Genomic DNA, 25,410 nt, shown 5'->3' on the forward strand with positions numbered 1-25,410 from the left:
CTTTGTTGGATTAGGATAAGAGAATTATGGGACGATTTGATAGATTTAAAAATTTACATGCATTATAAATATAATTATATTAATAAATTTAATAATTAGATCATTAAAATATTAATCGTACGCAACAAAAAAATGGAAGGACATAAAACTACTTCACTTTTACACTATAATTATGTTTATTGATGCAATGGGCTTGAAAATAGAAATGATTTTTTTTAGAAAGTTAAAGGGTTTGAAAAGTTATTTTTAGAATTTTATGAAAATTTTAATTTTTTAAACATTATTTTATAATTTTAAAGAATAAAGTAATGAAATTTCATATTTTTTTAAATAACATTTTGATATTTTAGTATTTTATAAAATTTTAAATTTAACCTAACTCAGCTTAGGTTAATTTTTTAAGGATTTTATGTTTTTTTTACATAGTTATAATTTAGAAAATATTTTTATAGTTTAAAAAATAATTAATTAATTTTCTGAAGATTTAAGAATTTTTTTTTGTTTTTAAATTTTATTTTTTTTCAAAATTATCATTAAAGACAGTAGTAAAAGGACCAAATGAATATTTTCACAGGGGTCAAATTAGATAAAATATTATAGTTTAGTGACATTATTATCGTTTACCCTTATTTTTAATATTTGATTTAATGTACATATAAAGTTAAGTACATTACTGTGACAATGTCGGTGGGAAAATTAAAAGAAAAAAAAAAGAGAGCCAATATTGTAGCTTAATTCACTGGATCACTCCATCAATCTCAATCTTATTACATGGATCAATGCTGAATGGAAGGAACTTCATACATAAGAAGAAGAAAGAAACCACACAAACCTACAGTGCATTATTGTTGTTGATGATGACATTGGTCAATGCCTGCACCTGTAAATCGAAGAGCAACCTCTCGTGTATCGATTTGACGATTGAGGAAGACAAGTAATGCTGTAAGGCTTAGCTGATCCAGCCGAACTATCACCGCAGGCCGGTAAATCGCGTCTGATAGCTCCGTAACTGATGCTATTACCCCAAAGAACCCTTCGATGAGACTCGGATTCGATTACGAGTTCCTCATTGATGTCGCCACCACTGCATGAATCTGCAATTGAACCATCACATAGTCTGTTATCAGCAACAACCCTGTAATTGGAGCTAAGTTCTTGAAGCAACAGCATTAGTGCAAGTAAATAAGACATTGAATAAATCAACTTTTTTTAAGTTGGGATGAAAAGAAATTTTGTTTTCAAGCTTGGGTTTTAGCTTTTGTAGACACTTTCCGATCTTATGTAAGATTCGGAATTACATTTCTAGAGTTGAAAAATGGACAAAGTGGTGACCACCAATTATAGAAGTGTTATTTTCTCTTTGTCCTCAAATATAAAAACCTACAAATGACCTCGTGAATTGTATTGTGGTAAAGTTTTTTTTTTCCCAAAAATATTATGTATTGTAGTTAATTGATTTGGGATTTAGTTTTATTTGGTCTCTTCACGAAAATTTATATACTAAAAATAATAAATTTATTTGTTGGGAATAGATTTAAAGAACCGAAAGCTTAATATTTTATAAAGGTCAAGCCTTTCATCCTTAAAATGAAATAATCTGTCACTTGATACATACTATTTCAATACCATTAACTATGAATTTATGGAATTTGATTTAATTCTTTTTATGATAAGTGAACAATAAAATACAACTTAAATTTTTTAAGAAAATTTAATTTTAAAAACTTGAATTGAGTAACTTCATTTTTATCCCTTAAAACACGTATTTATAGTATTTAAGAGGTTGTTGAATCTTTAAGTCAATTTGAAAAGTAAGAAAATTTTGATAAAAAAAATTAGGTAAAAAAAATAAGTTTAGGTAAAAAAGAAAAAAAATAAGACCTATTGAGAAACCAATCCGGTCTCAGGTTAGAGATCCGATGAGAACTGGGTTGGTGATATGAGGGTTCGAAGGGGATCAGGAGAGGAGTATTGAGTTATGTGATGTGTTTACTGAGTTCCTATATTTTTTATGGAATTTCCATTATTAGAGTTTTGTTATAGGTCGGGAGTTTCTGTTTGACCTGGATTTTTATAATGTATCGAAATTATTAAACTCTTCTAAGACTCACTAAGGACAATAAAAGTGTATGTGTATATGTAATAATATGAGAAATTAAAAATAAAAATGAACATGTGAATTTAGTGTTAAATGATATATGTAAATTAAGTGTTTATGTTATGTTAGTAAAATGAGAGAAAAATTTTGATATATCAATGTAAAAGTTGATTAGTAATAATATATGTTAAAGTGAAAATTATAAATTATAAAATTAATTTAAATGAAAAAATTGTGTGAATAAATATTACTAAAATTAATTAAAGTTTATATATATATATAAAATGTGAGATTGAATTCAATTGTGTACTTACTAAACTATTCACATAGTTTAACGCGTTTTTTTTAAACGCACAGGTAATTTGGAAAGAACCTAAGATTACTGCTTTAGTTCAGACTTTAGTTTGACATGTACTTATGTAATACCCTGAAAATTTTTACAGTAAGATATTATCCTTGATATAGTAAAATAAGAAAATAAAGTGACAAAAAGGGAAATTTTGAGTTATGTCAATATTGAGAAGTATATTATGATATATTAATTCAAGAAAGGATTAAATTGTAAAAGTGAGAAAAGTTTTGTTGCACAAGAGTAAATACTCAAAATTTGAGGGGTTAAAGTGTAAATATAAAAAAGTTGAAGGACCAATAGTGTAAATATTTTAAGAGTGGAATGATCTAGAAACTAAGGAAAATGGATGAATTAGGACCAAATTGAATAGGTGAAGAACTATGAGGGACTAAATTGCAATTTTACCAAATTAAATGATGACTCAAGGATGGAATTTTAAAAGATAATAAAGGGCAAAATGGTCAATTGGAAGAGAGAGAAATCTAGAAAGTAATGATGATGTTGATGATATTTTATGATTATTTAATTAGATATATATTATTTTAATGAGATATTTATTATTTTATTATTATTTCATTATTATTTTATTATTAATTATTTAGTATAAAGGAAGGAAAGATGAAGAATTTTCATCATCTTTCCATGCATGCAACCAACGTTAGAAGAGAAGGAAAAGAAAGAAATTTTCTTTTCTTTACAATTTGGTCTTTCCACCAAAATTCACCATTTTCACTTAGAAATCAAAGAATTTCCATAGCTACTAAGAGAGAAGAATGTTAAGGAGACCATGGAGAGTTAGAATATCAAGTTGTATTCAAGAAATAGAAGCTGGAGGAGAGAGAAAATCAAGTTAAAGATTAGTATCAATAGAACAAGTATATCAAGATTTCAATATGTTTTAAGTTTGTTATTATTGACAAAGAATGGAAATAATGTTATAGTAGAGTTTTCTTACATAAGGTCCTATGTTCTTGATATGTTAGTGAAGAGAAAATAAGAGAAAGTGATAAGAAATGGTGTAGAAAAAGAAAATAAGGGTGTTATAACATGGTAATTAATATCTTGTACTAAAATAGTTTTGGACAGCAGCAGTAGTCTAACTTTGAAAAATCATAAAAAATTGTAGAAATCTAATTATAGGATAAATAAAATATGAAATTAAAGCTTATTAATTCTAGTTTCTTATAGAAGAAATTATGTAAGTAATGGAATTGTAAATCATGAGATATGATGAATTTTGTGAGATAGGGTCAGAATGATTTCGGGTTCCCCTATTCTGACTTTGTAAAATCATAAAAAAATTGGATAAAAATAATTAGGGGCTTAAATTTATATGTTTAGAATCCTGAATGAGTCTATTTTCAATAGAAACAAACAATAACATCATTCGAATTCCGTACGAGGAGATAATTAATTTTTAGTGAAAAAGAGCCAGAATTGTCAGACAGCAAAATAGGGGTAAATTTAAAGAATAAACCGTACTTATTGGCTAAACCAAAAATTCTGAAAATTTTATGGTAAGAAGATATATGAGTCTAGTTTCAGGAAAAATTATCGGATCTTAATTTGGAGTTCTATAGCTCCATATATAAATAATTTAGTGACTATGACGCAAATAGACAGCTTGAATATTCATAAAAGTAAATAATAAAAATTATGGATAATGTTACTTACAAGTGTGTTATCTACATTAAGGATGTGGAATGGAGAGGAGGAGGAGGAAAAATATGTATGAATATTCATCTAGCATGGCTAATTTGTATATTTTATGCTCAGGGGCTAAATTGAATAAAAGTAAAACTTTATGGGCAATTTTGTAAAAATGTCAGAAATGACCAAATTGCATGAAATGGATTATTTCATTATTTAAATTACAAAATTGAATGAAATTATTAATTTAGTTCAAGATCGGGGGAAAACATGTTTTAGGGATTAAATTGAAAAGTGTTGAAATTATGGAAAATTCTGATATTTTATAGAATTCATGGACTGTTATCAATTCATATGAGAATAATAGCTGGAAATAATGATTAAATTGCAAGAATTTTATTTTCCTGATCCTAAGGATGAAATTGTCATTAATTAAAAGTTTATGGGCAAAATTGTAATTTTTCTTAGAGCATTAATTAAATGATTAGAATATGAAATGAATGAAAATGATGATCAAATTTATTTATAAAGATCCGGATGACTCAAATATGAGACTTGATCGTGGAAAAGAAAAGATATCGAATTAATGAAATTATAAACACAAACAAGCAATGAGGTAAGTTCGTGTAACTTGAATTATATTCTTAAATGCTTGAGATTGTATGTTATTGATGTGAATATGATTTGAATGTTCATTGTATGAAAATTAATGAAACATTGATATATTTGATAAAAAGGGGAAGAAATCCCGGTTGAATGAAAGGAAATTTCGATAGATCTCTGAAAAGGAATTGACGGTAAAAAGGATCTAGCCCGGACGGGTGATCCTATTCTGATATAGCCCTCCCGAAGAATACGCGTAAAATGGATTTAGCCCGGACGGGTAATCCAAATTAGGGTCTGAATTTAGCCTGGACTAGTAATTCAGATCCAAGCTCATTAGAGTAATTGTCGTTGCAGGGGATTTAGCCTGGACTGGTAATCCCGACAATACTCTATGAGTTTATATTATAGGGGATTTAGCCTGGACTGGTAATCCCGCTGTAAGGATGAGGTTCGCGGAAGTGTGCTCTCTGAAATGAAATGTGTAAGACCATGGTTGAAAGATATCATGGCAACATGATTAGAAATGTGTAAGACCATGGTTGAAAGATACCGTGGCAACATGATATAAAATGTGTAAGACCATGGTTGAAAGATACTATGGCAACGTGACATGAAAGAATAAGACCATGGTTGAAAGATACCATGGCAACCTGATATGAAATGTGTAAGACCATGGTTGAAAGATACCATGGCAACATGAAATGAAATGTGTAAGACCATGGTTGAAAGATACCATGGCAACGTGACATGAAAGAATAAGACCATGGTTGAAAGATACCATGACAACATGTTATGAAATGTCCAAGACCATGCTTAAAAGATACCATGGCAACCTGATATGAAATGTGTAAGACCATGGTTGAAAGATACCATGGCAACCTGATATGAAATGTGTAAGACCATGGTTGAAAGATACCATGGCAACATGACAGAAAATGAGTAAGACCATAGTTGAAAGACACTATGACATCATGTCAAAGATAAATAAGATCGTGGATGGGAGACGCTATGACATCTGTTGAACAATTGATATTCAGGTAATATGTATCAGATAACGAATGATTATATGAAATGATTGTGTGAAATGTTTACAAGAACTGGTCATATGGAAATATTATATGTACAAAATAGTTGTATGAAATAATTATGAAGATAGATAAACGAAATAAGTATAAGTACATGGAATATAATTTATGTTAAGATATAAGCTATTACCAGAATAAATATACATAAAATATATGGAAATGATGGAGCATGAAATATTGATATAATGAAATGAATGATATATGCTTATGAAGAAACGGTAAGAGCATGATATGTTTCATGACATGTACATATATGATTATCTTTGATATGCTGATACAAGGAAATTATGTAAGATGAGACTATTATTAAACTCAAGTGAGATATGTCGAGAAAATAGATATATCAATGTTGAATTTATATAAGATATGTGCAAGTATACTAACAATGTTGTTGTTTGATGCTTATACAAGTGCCAAACTGTTGATTGAATGGTAATATATTTATTTATATGATGCATTGAATCAGTAAGTATTTAAATTTTTTTTAAGTGATCTGCATATGGTAGTAATGCTCCGAAACCCTGTTCTGGCAGCGGACACGGGTTAGGGGTGTTACAACTTAAGTTTATTAGTAAAAAAAAATGTAAATTATATGTGAATAATAGTGTTTTGTTTTATAAATTACCTTGAATATAATGAAATAAGAATATTTAAAAGTAATGAATTTGATGTTTAAATGTAACATCTTTAATTTGAATCGAGTAAAATATCTTATAACACCATGTTAAGAGAGATAACTCTTAGCTTTCAACCTTCCTTAACGAATTGTCATCGGATTACTTGGGTAATTAGTAAACATGATCTCTTGAACTATTCAGCTTTTAGTATAAACCAAGACAATGATAATCACATAGCTTCTAGTTTGAGCTTCTATTAGCCACTCCACATTTTGTAAGGATATTATATATGCAATATTTGTAAAACCATATACCATGCAGTAATATACATTTTATTGTTAATGCATTGTTCATGCAGTGAGTTAGATTAAATTGTAAAAATATGTTATTTAGGCAACCCAAGCACATGATCTTATAGATCAAATCATCAAACAAATTTGTAATTCGGGTTTAATATTTTTATTTTATTAAAAGTAGACATGTTCAAGAATCAAGTTATCTGTTCAAACTCAAAAATTTATATAAAACAAAAGATTTGTTTAAAATATGGGCAAAACTTGAACTTCTATATTTGAAATTAAAGCTCAACTCAGTTTACTCTAAAGTTGATAATATGATTTATTTTATTTTATTTTATTTTATTTTATTTTACGTAGGCTCAAAAGTCCAACTTTTTTATTGCAATGGGCAAAGACTTGGTTGAATTTAGATGAAGGTAAAAAATATGAGGAGGTATTTAAAGGGTTGACTCTCCTTTCTTAATTTCTATGTTTAATCATTATTAAGTTGAGTTTTAGGATTCATCTGCACAACTTTAGAAATTGGGATTTAAATAAAATCTATCTTCATAACAAGCAATTCCCTCTTGTAGTTAGAAAATTACTGTTATTCCCTTAGAAAAATATGAGCTAACAACCAACATTAAGACCAATTTTCCTCCTAGGATTAATTAACTCCCAACAGCTCTTTTTAATTCCATGCCAGAAACCTTAAGCTTTCTTCACACAGTCACACTTGGGAAATTGCAGCGTCCACGACCTGCTAAAAAAAACAATCAATCAGTTAATAATGGGATTCTAACAACAGTCAAAAACCAACCCGTCACTGACCAGAATTGATCGAGAACTTACTCGGGTCTACGGTTGTTTCTCGAGCTAATCCATTGAAGCTGCAAATTGCTCCCTGGCTTCGAAACTTGGCCCAGTATGAACTAAATGCGTAACTTGCATGCCAAACCACTGATACTGGCTCATAACAATCTTTTCCAGGAGCCAATGCTGCACAAGTTTCATTATCAATGCTGCAAACATTTGACAATGCGGCTGGCAAGCTCATTTCATTGACCCATGGAGCCACTTCACACCAAAGTTTCCCCTTGTAAGGTATATTGTTTACGGCCGGTGGTAGCGGTTTGTACTCGGAGATCTTCCGGTTCCCGGTGAGATCGATTTCATAAACCGGGGTTCCGTTAGTGTGTAGCATGCCCCAATGCCTTTCTGTTTCTGGACCTATTTTTCGGTTTTCGTCATATAAGGAAGAAATGAATGTTGGTATGATTAAACTAGGACTTTTCGGGGTCCCTAATGGCTGTTTCGATGTCATTTTTCGGATGAGATTTCGGTTATAAGTGGCTGCATTGTAAATGTTTGCCCCAACTTGATCGATATCACCTGCGGTAGGCCAACCGGTTCTTGATATTGCTAGTCGGATATTCCGGAAACCGAGCTTTTCGATAGCAAATGTGACTGAATCGAGCAGTTGGTCTAGGAGATTTGTGTAGACTAAACCACTGCCAGGATCAGTATGCGTTATGTTACCTCCGAAAAGCGCAAAATCTAAGCTGATGTTCGTTGGATTAGCAGACCATGCAAAATAAGGGTAAACATCTACGAAAACAACTGATTTCGTTCCGTTCACGAATTTCAGCAACTTTGGCATCACGGAATCTGAAATATCAGACTGAAACGTACTGTTCGATGGCGGAAACCTTGTCTGCACCACGTCCATTCCTAACGTCGTAGAGACCTTGACATTTTTAACACCATGAGCAGTCAGGGCACTCTTAATCCCACGCATTGCAGGCACAAGGCTCTGCTCCATTGTCCCATTGACATCCATGTTGGAGTTGACGACTCGATCCCCGACCAACACGAACCGGATCATGGTATCCGGATAGTGAGGCAGGATGTTGTTTCGTACCCATTGTTCGGCCATGGAATCGTTCGAACCAATTCGGATTATATCATCGTTAGGAACCGTAACGGCGACATGGATCTTGGTTCCTGACAAGAGTGTCAATATTTCAGGGTTGGAATCATTGAGCTTTATTTGGCCAACTTTAATGGATTTCATGATCTGAATTGATTCATATGGCGATGGCAAATTGTCCCCTTCTCGACCATAGTTTACTCCAATCTTGCCCGACATTTCTGCCACTGTTAATTAAAAGCAAAAAAAAGAAACCAGCTGAAATAACACTGTTGATATATGCATACACACACATATATAATATACATACATATAACATACATGCATTTTGTATGGGATTTAAGGACTTACAAGAAACAACAAGAAGAGAAGAGAAGAGGAGAGGTAGAAGAGCCATTAGTGATGAAGAAGCTTTTTTTCAATTGTATAATGTAATGATTTTGCCCTAAAAGTGCTCGGCTTTTAAAGAGAAGAGAGGCAAGTCCCCACGCCCCAAGAACATGGGATGAATTAAGTAGAAAGTAGCAAAGATCGCTCCATAATCAATCCGATTATTGTATTTTATGTTATACAAATGTACAATAAATTTCAAAAAAATAAAAAATTTATATACATACACCAAATATAAATATATTTTTGAACCCAGAAATTATTTTTTAATATCAATTTTATATATAAAACTTTTGAGATATAAATATATATAGCACCTATGGTAAAAGTTAAAGGTGGGTATATTAATTTGTCAAACAAAAGCTAAAGATTATGAAGTAAAAAGTAAAAATGGGGTGTTCTTGTCTCATTGATATAATATATATGCATTAATTATTTGGCATTTAAAGCAAGCCAGTTTGCCAAGGTTGGAAGTTAAAGATTTCTTCTTGAATGTCTTTTGAGTGCCATTTATAAAATCAAACATAAACTTGGATTAAATACTTTTATGTTCCATTCCACACCATGATTGAGGTTTAAAAACAAGACCAAATTAAGGTTCGACTCTTTCAGATCTTTGGTTTTCGTATTATGGATTGACTTGTGATTTCCTAAACCCAATTTTAGGACTAATATCAATAAATAAAAATGGTTGAATTATAAGTTGCAAAATCCCACTCTCTTTTAAATTTATTTCTATATTCAAAAAGTAATCTATTTTATGTGTTTCAAGAAAGGGAAATAATAATTTTTAACCGTGAAAATCGATTTGAAAAAAAAACTTTTTATCATCTTAAATGGAATTTTATAGAGTAAGTTTTTCTACCAATATATTAATCTCATTTTAAGTTGTGTCTCTTTCTAAAAGATGTATTTTCTTATTAATAGTGGTAAATTTGATAGTTTTCAACATTTTAGCTGGAGAAATAAGCAGAGTGACCTATAACTCCGTATTTATTTATTCTTTTTATAAAATACCTTCGCCTCATGATTTAATATGTCTATCACTATAAAGTTTGTTTTTTCTTGAAATACTCAAGAATATTTTAGATTTATCTCACGTTTTTTTATCAATGACATCATTATTTTTGTTAAAGCTGACAAGACATATCCGTTAATTTTATAAAAAAAGTCTTTAACAATTTCTATTTTAAATCAAGTAAGAAGGTTAGTCTTCAAAATAAAAAATCTTCTCTCACCCAATGTTTCTTGTGATAAAAAAACTTTGGATCACTAATTTTCTTGGTATTCAAAACTTAAGGATTGGAAAGCCAACATGTTCTCCCTAGTTGGTAGACTTGTTCTCATTAAATCTATTATAGTTAGTCATTTCCTTTTATTTTATGCAATGTTGATGTAATTTTCTTTGAAGTGGATCTAAATTTAGTACTAAATTACATATAGTAATTTGGCACAAAATTTAAAAGAGATAAGGGCTTAATATTAGACAAATGAGAAATTTGTTAAATTATATCGAATATTCATTCCTAAACAAAATAAAATGATTTCTTAAATTAAACTTCTAAAAATCTAAATATTTAAACAATTCTACACTTCTCACCTCTCTTCCATTACTTGTAAAGCTATTATGAGTGCCCGACATGTTATAGATCATTGAGAAAAATCTCCTATCTCACTCTCACTCAAGTGAGATGGCTTCTTTCTTCCGTTGGATGGCCGGCATAAGTTGAATGCTAATGGATCTTCTTATTAAGACTTGAGTGGTGCCGATGCCATCACCTGCGACCACTGTGGTAATTGGGTTGTGGAATCTTATTTGTTTTAGTGGCCATACTACCAACATGGTTGTGAACCACGGGCTCTTAAACATGTACTCTCCTTTGCTACGCAAATGAGTATTGATAATATTATTGTTGAGCTTATGCCGATGCTATCATTAATCTATGTACTAGAAAACAAAACGTAAGTTGGGAACCAAACAAATATATGGTTTGAACAAAACTGAAAACAATAATCAAACATTACAATAACAAATGTTAAAAGATTACAATTCTTCTCTACTTTCAATTGCTCCACCAAACAAAAAATAGGGTTAACTAATTTTGAAGAATTTAATGAAAAAAAATAGCTCTATTGGCTTAGTTTTAGCACAACAAATTGAATCAATAAATATATGTATGTGACCACATAATAATATTTTGCTACCAACTCAACAGCAAGCTCGCAAACATGGCGTTTTTTCACATTCCCTCATGGTGTTTTTTCAACAGTCCGTACCTCTTTAAAAAGCCATTCCGGGTTGTTCAATATCCATCACCGTGTATCGTTCGAGCTCAACGTGTGCTGCGGTTCCGATGTTCTTGGCGAGATGCTTGACTGTGTCCCGTAACGTGACGTTGTATCACCGAACGTCGTCGAACTCCCTTCGGTTGTTTGCCATCTTTGTAGAGCCTGAGAGAGGCTCATATCGAGGTCAATGCCTACGGTTTCATCTTCCTCTTGGTTCGTCGGTTTCCATTGCTGAACAAATGGGCTCAGCACGTTGACTGCATGGCTCATGTCGGGTCTCTGAGATGGCTCACGAAGTGTGCAGTGACCGGCTAGCTCAGCCACCTTGAAGATGCTCGCCAATGTCTCACGGTCCTCATCGTTGTCCGCGTTACATTTGATTGTTTCGTCGAGGTTTTTCGGGATTTCGTCTTTATTGATTAGTATTCTGCGGAACCATGTCACTAAATGCGCTTCAGGTAAGGTTTCATCTAAAGCTTTTCTACCTGTGATTAGCTCCATTAATACCACTCCAAATGCATACACATCCACCTTAGTAGTCACCCTTCCAGTTGCTGTTAAGATTTAAGAAAAAAAATCAAAAGAAAAAACAAAGGACACATTTGTTCATAAACCCTTTTTAGCATTTATCAAACAACAAACGGCCATAAATATCATATCATTCCCTTACTGATACACTATGTTATTCCGACTCTTCGTACTTTCGTAAAGTACTAATATCCTATGCATATGTGAATATGATTTCCCGATATGATCTTCTAAAACTATTTAGTTGTACACCTATACTAACATTATTCTATACTAATAGAAAATCGAATATACTCGTATCCAACATTCACTTAAAACAAATTGAGGGAAGGATCCACATACTAGCATATTCAGGAGCAAGATAACCAAATGTGCCAGCCAATCTTGTCTCCACAGAGTGTTTGCCATCAGGTGCATTTCTAACCAGTCCAAAATCAGCAACTTTAGCCCTCATATCATCCCCAAGAAGTATGTTTGAAGGCTTCAAATCCCTGTGAATGAAACTTTGTTGAGCCAAAGAATGCAAATATTCCACCCCTCGAGCAACATCCAATGCAATAGTGAGCCTTTGCTTCCATGTGAGCGGGGAACCGCTGATCCGTCGGAAGAGATGCTGACTAAGGGTACCACGAGGCATGTACTCATAAACCAAAAGCCTCTCATTACCATTGATACAATAACCTAAAAGAGCAACCAAATGCCTATGCCTAACCTTTGAAAGCACTGCAATTTCAGCTTGGAACTCAGACATTCCTTTAGTACCTTTACCAACACATTCCATCCTTTTGACTGCAATTTGTGTCTCATCATGCAATACACCTTTATAAACAATCCCAAATCCACCTTTCCCTAATATATTAGCTTCACTGAAATTATCAGTCACTTCTCTTAAAACCTCAATGGAGACCACAATATTCCCACCATCAAACTCTTGTTGATTGCTTTGAACATTAGTGGTTTGGCTTTGGTTTTTACTGTTGTTCTTTCCAACACTCACTGCTACACTCTTAAAAATTCCTTTCTCAGTATCATTGTTCTTCTTCATCTTCCCACGTTTCTCATTTTTCTTTTTCATTACATATTTGTAAGAAACAAAGGAGATTATAGCAAATAAAACCACTGCACCAATAGCAAAGCCGACAATAATACCCTTGAGAGTCTTACCTTTGACAATGCCACTAGAGTTTCCAGAGCTTCCATCACTAGAACTTGAATTTCCTCCACCAGAACTTGAAGTTCCTCCACTAGAAACACTAGGACTATCGGAACTACCACCAGGAGGACTATAAACAACTTGTTTTCCAAGTAAGCTATTCCCTGTATGAACAAATTTCACTGAACTAGAAAATTTTGGTATATCTCCACTGAGATTATTGTTGGACACATCAAAAAGCTGTAAATAAGTTAACTTAGTGAGACTATCAGGGATTGGACCAGATAACTTATTATCATTCAAATTCAGATTCTTCAACTCCTTGAGTCCCCCAAATGAAGGAGAAATCCTCCCAAACAAACCTTTTTGGCAAGGTTCACTGTAATAACATTCTTTTGTACATCACAAGTAACAAAAGACATTTTACAAGCATCATTTCCTTTCCAACTATCAGAAAGCAAAATTGGGTACCCAAAACCACCCGCTATTTCAATCATTGTCGAAACTTGAGGATCACAAGGAGCCCCATTGCTATTACAGAAATTATTGCTTCCATTGATAGCAACTCTCAAAACTGAGCTAGGAAACTTTGGGAAAGGGCCTTGTAATTTATTATTATTCAATGAAACATTCTTCAAACTCGAAAGGTTAAACAAGGATTTCGGAACTGGCCCTGTTAATTGGTTATCTCGAATCTGAAGATCGAACAGGTTTTTACATTTAGCCAAATCTGGGATCGGACCAGTAAACATGTTGACATGAACCCAAGCTTGAGCCAACTCTGTCATGTTGGATAAAACATCTAAAGTCCCCGTGAAACCAAACCCAGTATTTTGATTATTGATCCATAAGTTTTGAATCATGGAACCACCTAATGAAGCTGGTAATGTACCGTTCAGATTGTTGTATGATGCCCTTAAACTTTGTAAACTGCTTAAAGATCCGAATATGTCAGGCAAGGTACCATATATATTGGTATTCCCTAGTCCAAGCTCGACCAGGGTTGTCAATTTAGATATATTCGGGAAACTCCATGGACTTAGCTTCGGGTTTTCACTCAAACTCAGCGTTTGAATGCTTGATAAGCCAGCGAATGCATCGGGGGTGATCGAAGTGAAGGCATTGAAATCAAGGAAAAGCTTTTGTAAGTTGGATAATTTGCCGAACGATGGGATGTTCCCCGATATGGAATTGCGTTGAAGTGACACGCTTCGGAGCTCGGACAAGGTGGAGATTTCCGGTGACAGGGTACCCGACACTGATTTAGATGCCAAACTGATGTAAGTGATACGGTTGGATTTATCACAACTTAGGCCTTGCCAGCTACAATAATTGTTTGCCGTGGAGGTCGACCACCCTTTGGGAGTGGGTTTGAAGGCTGCAGCTATCTTCAAAATGGCAGCACTGTCGTCTCCGGCGGAAGCTATGACGGCCGAGATGATAAGGAGATGGAGGAGGAGGTGATGACGGTGACGGTGGTGGTGGTGGTTCGGTATTTCCATTTTTTTAGCGATGAAAAAAAAAAACTGAAAAAACTGGCTATAATGAAATGAACAAAGTAACAAACAGTGCTTTTACGTTCCAGAGAATAGAAAAGGGAATTTTTATTCGTAATATTTTAATTTTTTATTAAATCTAGGAAAAATAAGTGGGTTTATTTTTTTGTTTAATTATTACTTAACATGGAAATATAAAAAAAAATCATATTTAATGCATTTTTACTAAATATTTTAAGAACCTTCCATGCAAAAATATTTAATTGTTTGTTAAATATAGTTATCGGAAAAAAAAACAGATAAATCGAAATACTTATATTAGTATTTATTACCATCTTTATTTATTATATATAAACTTCAAAAAGTAATTAATTGTGAATTATTAGTTCTTAAGTCGATATTCCTTTCCTTATTTATAAAAAAATACTAATTTTTTTAGCGAATAAACATGTTTATTCTTTTACATTTAAAAAAAAAATTCAACTCCAACTCTACTTTAAACATCGCACGATGATATAAAAAAATAGATTGAGTAAAAATTCCATTTAATAAATTATAATTATTTTGGGATTAAAATAAAATAAAATAATTTGACGATGTCAAATAATATGGAAGAAAAACAGGGCAATTTTGTAGATGGTGTGGTAATGCATCGAGTTGGGAGATGTAATAAAAAGCGAGGATTACACTAACGAAACGACCGCCATTTTTATATAATTTATTTTCGCATCTTGTGTTTGACCCCATTTTTGAAGCCTCAAAAATATCAATTTTCCCACATTTAATTATTTATATTTATTTTTAAAAGTCGAGTTATTTGTGTAAGCAGGTTCCAGTAAATTTAAATTGATTTATTCGAATTCAATTTATTTTATATTTTTATTTAAAAAATTGAGTAATGAATATGAGATTTCGGGTTTTCAAAATAAAAAATTTCTTAGCTTAATTTTATAAAACTGATATTTATGTGGAGAGATATGAAAATTGTATAAAAAGAACATATATGATAAGTGCGTTAATATAAGAACATATAAAAAAATTGAGTACATGGGTTTAAGTGCGTTAAAATGTATTTTTTTATTTAATGGTTGATGAGAGACTATAGGTAGTTTTAGGTATTGTATAAAAAAGAACATATATGATAAGAATTCATAAAGAGATTAATGTTAAAAAAAATTAATTCTCTATTTTTATTATTTATTCATTTTAATATTTTTATGGTTGTAGTTTAAAGTTATTTAATTTTAAAAACACAATAAAATTATTGAAAATATAAATGATTTTAAAATAAATTTTATTGTTTTTAAATTATTTTTAGTATTTTTTTAATTAACTTGATATTACATGTTGCTAACTTAGTCAAACACTTTATAAATAATATAAATCATCCCAACATATTTTTATTAATTTATTGAAAATTGTTTTAATTAATCCTTCATTATTGAAATATTTTAGGGTTAATAAGCAGAAATATTCACAAATTTCGAATTACGAATCAAAATAAAATATCAAATTACTCAAAAATATTTATAAAACATACTTTTTTTATTAGTTGCTTTAAATTAATGGTACTTCCAAAAAAAATAAAAAATAAAAAATTAATATTTTAAATGGTACTTCTCCAAGTTAAAATTATTTAAAAAGTCAATAGTTTTACATAATTCCGTAATTATTTATATAATTAATATTTTAACGATCAAACTATTGAATTTATTAATATAATTGTACTTGTTATGCATGTAAAATTTCAAACCAATCAGATAAATCTATCATATCAATCTAAAATATTCTATATATTAATATATATTAAACAATTGAAATATTTTTAAATAAAATAAATAATTAGAAGTGTCAAATTTACATAAAATTTGACATGCATGATATATACAAATAGACCATAAAATATAGCAATTGGATCATTAAAATGTCAATCATATAAATAGTTAGAGAAGTGTGTAAAGTTTCTTTAATTTTTATGATGCGGTGGTGAATCCTTCCAAATTCTATTATTACTTAAACTTAAAAATATATGCTTAGATTTGCTCTCAAAGTATTTTACTTATAATATTTGATATTTAATATTAATTTACAACAATTTTTTAACTAAAATAATTGAAAATAGTATAGTTGTATTTGCTTCTTAATATTAATTTAGGAAGAACTTCTTGAATTTCTTAAGTTTTAAGATTTTACAATAATTTTTTAATTTTATTTTAATTCTTCTTTCCAATTTTATTTAATTATTGTTTTTTTTTGTTTTTTTTCATTCTAATTTTGTTTCTATTTTTAATATTTGGAATGTCTAATGTTTTCTACCACTAAAAATATTAAAAATAGTTTATATTATTTTAAACTTTTTCGGCAAATTAAAAGTTTTATCTTTTTAATTCACTTTAATAAAAATAAAAAATAAAAAATATTGAGGAAATATTTAAAATACCAATATAAGAATAGAGGTTATGACAGAGTTTTTATTATTAAAAATGATATATTTTTAATATATTAATTTATTTATTTTTTCAAATTTATATTTATATTTTTAATATTTAAATTGTTTATTTTTTGTTTACCAAAGTACTATCGTGATAATTAGGTTCAAAATAAGCACTAATATTATAATAATAAATGTTAGTATCAGCATCAGTAACATGAAATGAGCAGCAGTAACACAATAAGCACTAGTACTACAATAATAAATATCAATATCAGCACCAGTAACATGAGACGAGCAGCAACAACATGATAATCTATATGAGTTATAATCTAGAATATTATCATGATAACCAAAACTATGAAGAGTAATACCATTATAACCAAAACTTCGTTTTGGTGGGAGTGTAATTGTTTTTAAAGGATTTTGGTTATATTATGGAAATCAGTCATTTGATGATTTTAATTTTGAAGGTCATCACTAGTACCACATACGAATACCATGATAATCAGGATTAAGATGAGCATCAATAGCAAAAGAATTGCATGAACTTTTGGGAAAGTTAATTGGATGCATATAAAATTACTTGCTAAATTTTATTGGTTATGTATAAAACTACTTTCTAAATTTTATTGAAAGTTTTTTTTTTTTGAATAAAATACTGGATCTATATTCCTCAGGCTCAAAACCAAACAAACCAAAAACCAGACCAAGTCCAAAACAAAAACACATTCTGGAAAAAAAACCAAAGAAACAGGAAAAACTGAAAATAAAAATAAACACAGCCCAAAAAACGGCCCACACAAATAGAGACCCAGCACAATAATCGGCAGTAGAAAACTCTAGAGACATTGCATCCCAGTTGGCTTCAACAAAACCTCCTTGAAAACAACTCCACCGCCTGGAAAAACACACTTCATTCATATCAAACGTTACTTCCATCAATCAACAGCAATCAATATTCACCCACTTCCTGCCCACTTTCCTTCTTGAGAGAAACCAAACATTTGAAGCTTACTGCAAAACTCCCCCCACTTCCTCCTCCGCCATCCGACCCCTCGACTCCCTCTGGCTCTCCGTCCATCTCCTCTCCTCATCCGCCACGGCCTCAGCCCCACGAGGAACTCGATTACAGATAAGTAAAAACTCTATTTTTAAGACCGTCAGTCGCTATTATATGGGCAACACTATTAGAGAACCTGTTGATAAAACGAAACCCACAATAGTCAAAGTTTAAACTCCGAACCTTTGAATCTCTAATTATTGCAGCTATTTCAGATCTATTCTCGTTTACATTTGCAGTTTACGAATCACCGGCCGAGAGTCCCCTTCCACTTCCACCTCCTTGAGTCCAAGTTGAACACCCAGATCAAGAGCCTGAAAGCATGCCAATGCTTCAGCCGCAACCGCAGACGGTACATTCACATGTAAAACTGATCTAGAGCAAACAACTTCTGCCTTTTCATTCCTTACCACTAACCCAGAACACGATTCTCTTCGTTGTCTGTTGCAAGCGGCATCAAAATTAATTTTGATTCGCGGGCAAATCGGAGCGACCCATCTGACATTATTGACACTTCTCTCAGGTAAAGGCGCTTTCGCCCCATCTAACTCCTTAATGTAGTTAAGCACAAACTCAGCAACTTGAGCGCCCGATTTCATTTCCCCCTCATGTAGAAATCTATTTCTAGATGTCCAAATCGCCCATAGTGCACAAGAGATCAATCTGCACTTGGAAATAGACTGAGAAACAAAAAAATTCATTAGATCTGCATGAAAATCAGAATCCACTGTCGGACTAGGCCAAGATAAATTTAACTTCTCCCATGTTTCTTTTGCGACAGGACAGTCCCTGAACAAGTGCATCCCCGTTTCTGCTCCCGAATGACACCTCCAGCACATGGTAGAATCAATCAGCCTTCTGTAGTGTAGATTACTGTAGTTAGGCAGAAAATTACGAGTGCAACGCCAGATTGTAATTTTAATTTTAAAAGGCAGCTCTAGGCTCCAAAGTCGCTTGTAAAATTGTTTGTAACAAGTCTGTAATTGATCCTGGCCTTCTTGTAAAAGAATCTTGTACCCACTTCGGACCGAGTACACACTCCCCAGTCGGCTTTCCACTCCAAGTAAGTTGGTCCACATGCGTACTTAATGACAAAGGAATACTCAAAATACGCTCAGCAACACTCTCACCGGGAAGTTATTATAAATTAACTCAGCGTTCCATCTTCTTGTAACAGTGTCAATCAGATCCGCAACCTTTATTAAACCCTCATTGAAAATTGGACTCTGAATTCTAACTTCTTCTAGTTCAGGTACCCACACATCTTCCAGGATGGATACTTGCTGGCCATCTCCAATTCTCCATCCCAATCCTTTCCAGAGTAATCCCTTTGCAGCCCATATACCCTGCCAGGTAAAGGGAGGTAAATTGCCCAGTCTTGAATTTAAGAAATCAGACTCTTTATAATATTTAGCCGTCAAAGTGCGCGCTAGTAAAGAATTAGGAGAACGTAATATACGCCAACCCTGTTTTGCTAACAAAGCAATATTAAAAAGGCTAAGATTACGAAATCCCATTCCACCATCCTCCTTAAGCCCACTTAAACCCTTCCAGTCACACCGATGCATGCCTCTCCTTCCTTGACCATTTTGCCACCAAAAAGAGCTCATTATATTTTCTAACACTAAACAAAGAGATTTTGTTTAAAGAAAACAAGCCATCGTGTAAATAGGAATAGCTTGCAAAACGGCTTTGATAAAAACTTCTTTACCTCCAAGAGAAAGAACCCTGATACTCCAGCTGTTGATTTTCTGTCGCAATCTATCTTTCAGATGTTGGAAAGCCCTCTTTTTCTTTCTTCCCACTCTATTTGGAAGCCCCAAATATTTTTTCATATCTGTTGAAAATGGTACATTCATCTTTTTAGAGACTAAATTTTTCCCCCAATCATTTACATTATTGCTAACAAAGACTGGACTTCTCCAAATTAACGCACTGCCTCGAGCAAGCCTCATACTCTTGAAGAATCATCAGCAAACATGAGGTGGGTGATTGTTGGACAAGATCTACACACCTTTACCCCCCTAATCTTCCTATTCAGTTCCTCGAGTCTTCTATTTAATTGTTTCACATCTCTCCCTTTGCTAGCATTTAACTTCTTTGCCCAATCTTGCAAACCTGAGGCCAAAATAGTTAAGCGGTTAAAGGAAAGCACCTGAACTCTCATTCCAAACCTTCCTAATTACTTCCTCACACGAATTCTCAATAACCCACCAAAGAGCAAAGGGCAAAGGTCTGAAAAAGAATGAGGAAGATGTCTCAATAACCCTAATGTCTTGATCCATTAAGCGCCCCATTTCCCACGTAAACCACGGGCCAGAAAAACCAATATCCATCAATTGACAACCCTCCAACGTTCTACGAAAAGCCTCCATTCTACACTCTTCTCCAGGAGGGCTACCTTGCTTTTCATGAGCAAAGAGGATGTCATTAAAATCACCACTTACACACCAAGGAAGCGAATTATTTCTCCCCAATCTTCTTCCATTAATAAAAAAAATAAAAAAAATGAATTCTATTTTTTTCATTGTATTTTTTGTAGTCTATTCTTTATTCTTTTTTCAACTCTCAACATTTATATTCAAAATTTACAATTATATTGACAACAGTGTATCGAACAAATATAATTCGATCATCGCTTTGACTTCTTTTCCATTTATTCTATTCTATCATATTTATATTATTCTAATTATTCTGAGTAAGTCCCACGTCTTTGCTTTATACCTTATATTTGGGGTCCCATAAAAATCGGTAAAACGCCATCTAGAACTATCCTCATCTTCTTGGATTTCAACGTCAATATGGTTTTGAGAAAAACTCTTCAACGTGACCAATTGTCCCACATTCCATCCAAAACTTAAATCCCCTCTAGAACCATCTGTTGAAACATCAACTCCATTAAAAAAACCACACCTCTTCCTAACCACCTTCATTTTATTAGCATTCAGTTTTGTCTCCATAAAGAAGACAATTTGGAGACAATAAATTTTCAGCATATGCTGAAGTCTTCTAACTGCTAGTGGACTCCCCAATCCACGAACATTCCAGCAGAAAATTTTTATTTCTTCGGGTCGGCATGCACCTTGGCAGTCGATATTTTTTATTCTGGACTAAAAGCCCACCACTAACCTCCAATGAATCCTGACTATGAGAAACATTAGAGTTCAAGAAATCGTTCCTTTATGTCTTTTTTTTCATTCCTCATTAATAATTGGGACGTCTTCTACTTTAAATTCCATGCTAGATGACTCATTTCCAATCGTGAAAGCCTCATTCCTTATGTCTTTCCTTAACACGTCCACATTTAACAAAGGCCCCACTAGTTGACTTTTACCGTTTCCCATGATCTGCTCCTTATTTTGACTTTGGCTCCTTATTTAATACATCACCCGAATTCGAACCCTCCAAATTAATGCCCAAAAAATTATTCCTAATTGCCCATGAATCTCGCCTCTGACTTTGGCTTTGAATTTAGGAAGATTGTATTCCAAAATTTGACTTTCCAAAAGATTTACTTCCATCTTCTTCCCTCAGCCAAATGCTATTAACCGTTGTAGCTCTCCTCCCAATAGCCCTCAAAGGCAGGTCCCACCCTAACGTCACTTCCTGTAAACCATTTTGTAGTCTCATTGGACAGAAATTATCACCATGGCCAAGGCAGCCACATAGAAAACTAAACAGCGTTAATTTCTTATACTTAAAATGTGCATAAGTGAACTTAGAAGTAGAAATCATAATTTTCTTCCTCTTTTTCAACGGCTTTCTAACATCAATCTGAACACGAATGTGCATGTAGTTCGTATAACCATTAATATCATATTCCATAAATCGACTAAGGAAATTTCCAAATTGCATCGCCATTGAGTCCTTTAAAAAGCCCGGAGGCAAATCATGAACTTGCACCCACCAGTCTGAAAAAATTAATGGCACAGACATCGGGTCTTCATTCTCTTTGATCCTATGAAAAATTAATAAATGATTGTTAAAAGTCTACGGAGCTCCTGAAATAACTTGAGAGATATCCAACTCATTGAAAAACTTGAACAAATAACGCTTCTCTCCCAGATCCGATATTTGCACTCCTTCCAACGGATGCCAAATGTTTGCCAGAGTATTCCTCATGGCTGAGAAATGTATCACACTAGCTGTAAGAAAGCACCCAACCAGGCAGAATCTGTATATCAAAATCTGTTCCTCCCAATCCCCCGGAAAGCCTTTTCTTCCCCATCCTCTAAACTCAGATCTGCAATACCACTGTCCATCTCTGTAGGCTAAGAGCAAGTGCCACAGATGATTCGAGTACGTTACTGCCTAAATCATAAACTGCAACAGAACCAAATAGAACAAAAAAACCAAGAAAAGAAAACGAAGAAAAGCTTTAAAAACTTGCCAATATACAGACAAAACCGTGTCAACAGGCAGACTTATATGAGCTCACTAAGCATTCATTGCATATGTGGTTATATTTTTCTTTACTTTACAGATTATTGCAAGCTCGATTGGTTGGAAGCTCGTCAAAGATTTTATCACACTATTCAGTGATTATATTGGTAGATTTTGATATCTTGGTTAAAGTTATAATGGCATGTATAGGAATTTTGGCTAATGTTAGCCTATGTGTTTTGGTTGTGGAAATGACCATTTGGTTAGTTTGCATTTTGGCCTTGTGTTGGTAAAATGATATGTATTATAAGGTGTATATAAGTAGACTTGTAATGGTTGATGTATAACTTGTTATGTATTTTGATGCTAATAATTATGTGGTACAGTTGGTACCAAATGGTATGTTTTGGTAAGTGATTTACATGTTATGTAATGATGCAAACTTAGAAGTTAATCATTTATTTTAGCCAAATTGAGTACTTGGTTATACATGTTTTAATGTTGTCATTTGAGGTGCCTTTGAGCATATTGGTTGGATGTTATTATACCATATGTGTTTGGCTTGATATTGCTTGATTTTGGTGACTTTTTAGGGCTTATGTATATGTGTAAAAGGGATTATAGGTACATGTTGAAAAGGGTGAGAAAAATGACTTGTAAAATAACCTATTTTCGTCCACAGGGTCAGAGACACAAGTGTGTACCTCAGCCGTGTGTGTGACATACGGCCAGGTAGCATAGTCGTGTGTCCCCTATTGTTTTCAAAGGGTTGCAAGTTAAGTTTTATACAGCTTAAGACACGGGCATGTCTCTTGGCTGTGTGAGTCACACGGCCTGGCCACACGACTGTGTGACCCCTGCAGTTTGTAAATTTTCATCTTTTCCCTGAAACTTCTATATGTTTCTGATTTAGTCTGGATTTGTTTCTAATATGTTTTTAGGGCCTGGAGGGCTCGTATAAGGGATAATATGTATGTTATTGATTGGTTTTACTGTTATTGATGATATAAATTAAATGTACTAAAATTTTTGATAGTTCTGAAATGTAAACTCCGGTAATGTTTTGTAACCCTATTCCGACGACGGATACGGTTTAAAGGTGTTACAGTGTGTTACCCTCATATGATATCATTGATTTTTTTGAGTTAAATTCATTCACTCAATACAATCTTATTTTAGTTCATTGTCACCATTGTGTCTTCTTAATGATTAACATGATCACTGTCAACAAATGGCTATGATAAATTACTCATTCGAGAACCAGCAACTCGTAACCATGTTTCATATTTATCAATCCACACTACCGATGACAGGATATCATTAACTCTTTAATTAGGCTATGAATTCCACTGTTGCTAGTAAAGCCATGCCATACACAAGTCATGTACCCAACATACTGGCTATGGGCTCAATCATTTTTAAAGCATAAGCCTCTATTTATATCAAAGCACCTGAGTTGCATACGCATGACTAACTCAGGATTTAGGTAAATCACACCATGAACACCATAAATGAATTAATTCACAAATGGATCCAGAATTAATTCATATTGGTCCAATCCAATGTATCGTTCTACTAATGAATACATCTATGTATCTACTCGTTGAGTCAACTGCTTTGATAGCAAAGATTAGCGGAATTGTAGACGACATAATCATCCTTCTCAATATTTGAACCAAATGCTCACTTTCATTCTTTTATGAGATTATGACTCTTTTAGATTTTCTACTAAAGTAAATTATCTTTCTCGCAATGTAAACTTTCTTACAGTGCCACTTATCTTTAGTTTGAACTTAGACAATCAATGAGCTATTATTTGCTTGTCACAATTTCGCTATGCATACAAAATAAGAAAGGCAAAAAATACAAAAGGCATAATATTGAAATGTGAAATTAACTTTATTTATTCATCATTCAAATAAATAGAAAACAGTTGTATGTTTACTATAATATGGGCACATTTTGTAACAGCGCATTTTCAGTGAAATCAGAACAGTAGTTTCAGGATCACAAATTTGTATGATGATAGACATGTCGTGTGAAAATTTTGATATAAAAATTTTATCGATTAAGTGTTTAATTACGAGAATGACTAAATCGCATAAAATATGAAAGTTGAATTCTAGTAGCTATAAGAATTAAATAGCTATGGAATTCAAAACTAGAGGTCCTTATATGGTAATTAGACTATTAAAGAAAAGTATGTAGATTTTTGATGACTCATCCATGGAAAAATTAGAAAAAAGTAGAGACAAAATTGGAAATTGAAATAATTAATTAATTAAAGATGATAAAAGATATCATCTTATTATTTTGTCATCTTCAACCCCAAAATTATACGGACACCCTGGGAGAGAGAGAAGAAACTTTCAAGGCTTAATTGGGTAAGTTTTCTTGTCTCATTTTTAGTAATTTTGATATTTTTGAAATCGGGATAGTCTAATCTATCTATTTGGAGGATTAATTTGAAAAGTTATTGTAATAGCCCGATTTTAGGCTTAGTCGGAATAGTGGTTTCGGGACCACAAATCCGACGAAAAAAAAATGTAATGGCTTGAATTTTCAGAGGTGTCGGAACGGTGATTCGAGATCACTAAATTCGACAAATGGGTAGAAAATATTATTAATTTAGCAAGTATAAGTTAAATATGAAGTTAGGAAAATTTTTGAAATAGTGAATAGTGCACTAGAAATAAATATTAAAATAATTAGAATCGAAATGAGGTATCAAGACCTCGGGGATTTTAAACTGAGCCATAAATATTTTATAAATATTTATGGAGTGTTAAAAAGTTAGTATTAAAGTTTCGTTAAGAAATTTTAAAGTCCCGATAATTAATTGAACAAAAAGGACTAAATTGTAACAAATGCAAAATTTTGGGAAATGATTAAATAGCTTAAATGATAAAAGGAAGAGGGCTTAAAAGCAAATAGACCCAAGGTCTATTTGGGCTGGACGGCAGAGGCATGAAATCAGCAAGAAAGTAAGGAGAATTAAGGGCAAAATTGGAAAATTGCAAAATTTGCTTAATAAAGTTAGGACCCAAGTGGAATTATCTAG

The 25,410-nt window shown here is 32.5% G+C and overlaps 1 protein-coding gene and 1 pseudogene across 2 annotated transcripts; both read right to left on the minus strand.

The window, feature by feature from the left end:
* Positions 1 to 7,213: 7,213 nt before the first annotated feature.
* LOC107892821 (probable glucan endo-1,3-beta-glucosidase A6) lies at positions 7,214 to 9,121 on the minus strand. Of its 2 annotated transcripts, none has more exons than XM_016817864.2 (3): positions 8,968 to 9,121; positions 7,539 to 8,843; positions 7,214 to 7,446 (listed from the first exon to the last, which is right to left on the minus strand). In XM_016817864.2, the coding sequence occupies exons 1-3, from the start codon at positions 9,011 to 9,013 to the stop codon at positions 7,409 to 7,411; spliced, it is 1,389 nt and encodes a 462-aa protein (XP_016673353.2). In that variant the 5' UTR covers positions 9,014 to 9,121; the 3' UTR covers positions 7,214 to 7,408. The 2 variants fall into 2 exon arrangements, with proteins under 2 accessions (XP_016673353.2, XP_016673352.2); XM_016817863.2 differs by having other exon boundaries at positions 7,214 to 7,449.
* Positions 9,122 to 10,525: 1,404 nt separating this feature from the next.
* On the minus strand, positions 10,526 to 14,598 carry LOC121206285 (receptor-like kinase TMK4; annotated as a pseudogene).
* Between the last annotated feature and the right edge of the window lie 10,812 nt (positions 14,599 to 25,410).

This window comes from Gossypium hirsutum, chromosome A09, assembly GCF_007990345.1.
Source record: "Gossypium hirsutum isolate 1008001.06 chromosome A09, Gossypium_hirsutum_v2.1, whole genome shotgun sequence".
NCBI classification, from domain to species: Eukaryota; Viridiplantae; Streptophyta; class Magnoliopsida; order Malvales; family Malvaceae; genus Gossypium; species Gossypium hirsutum.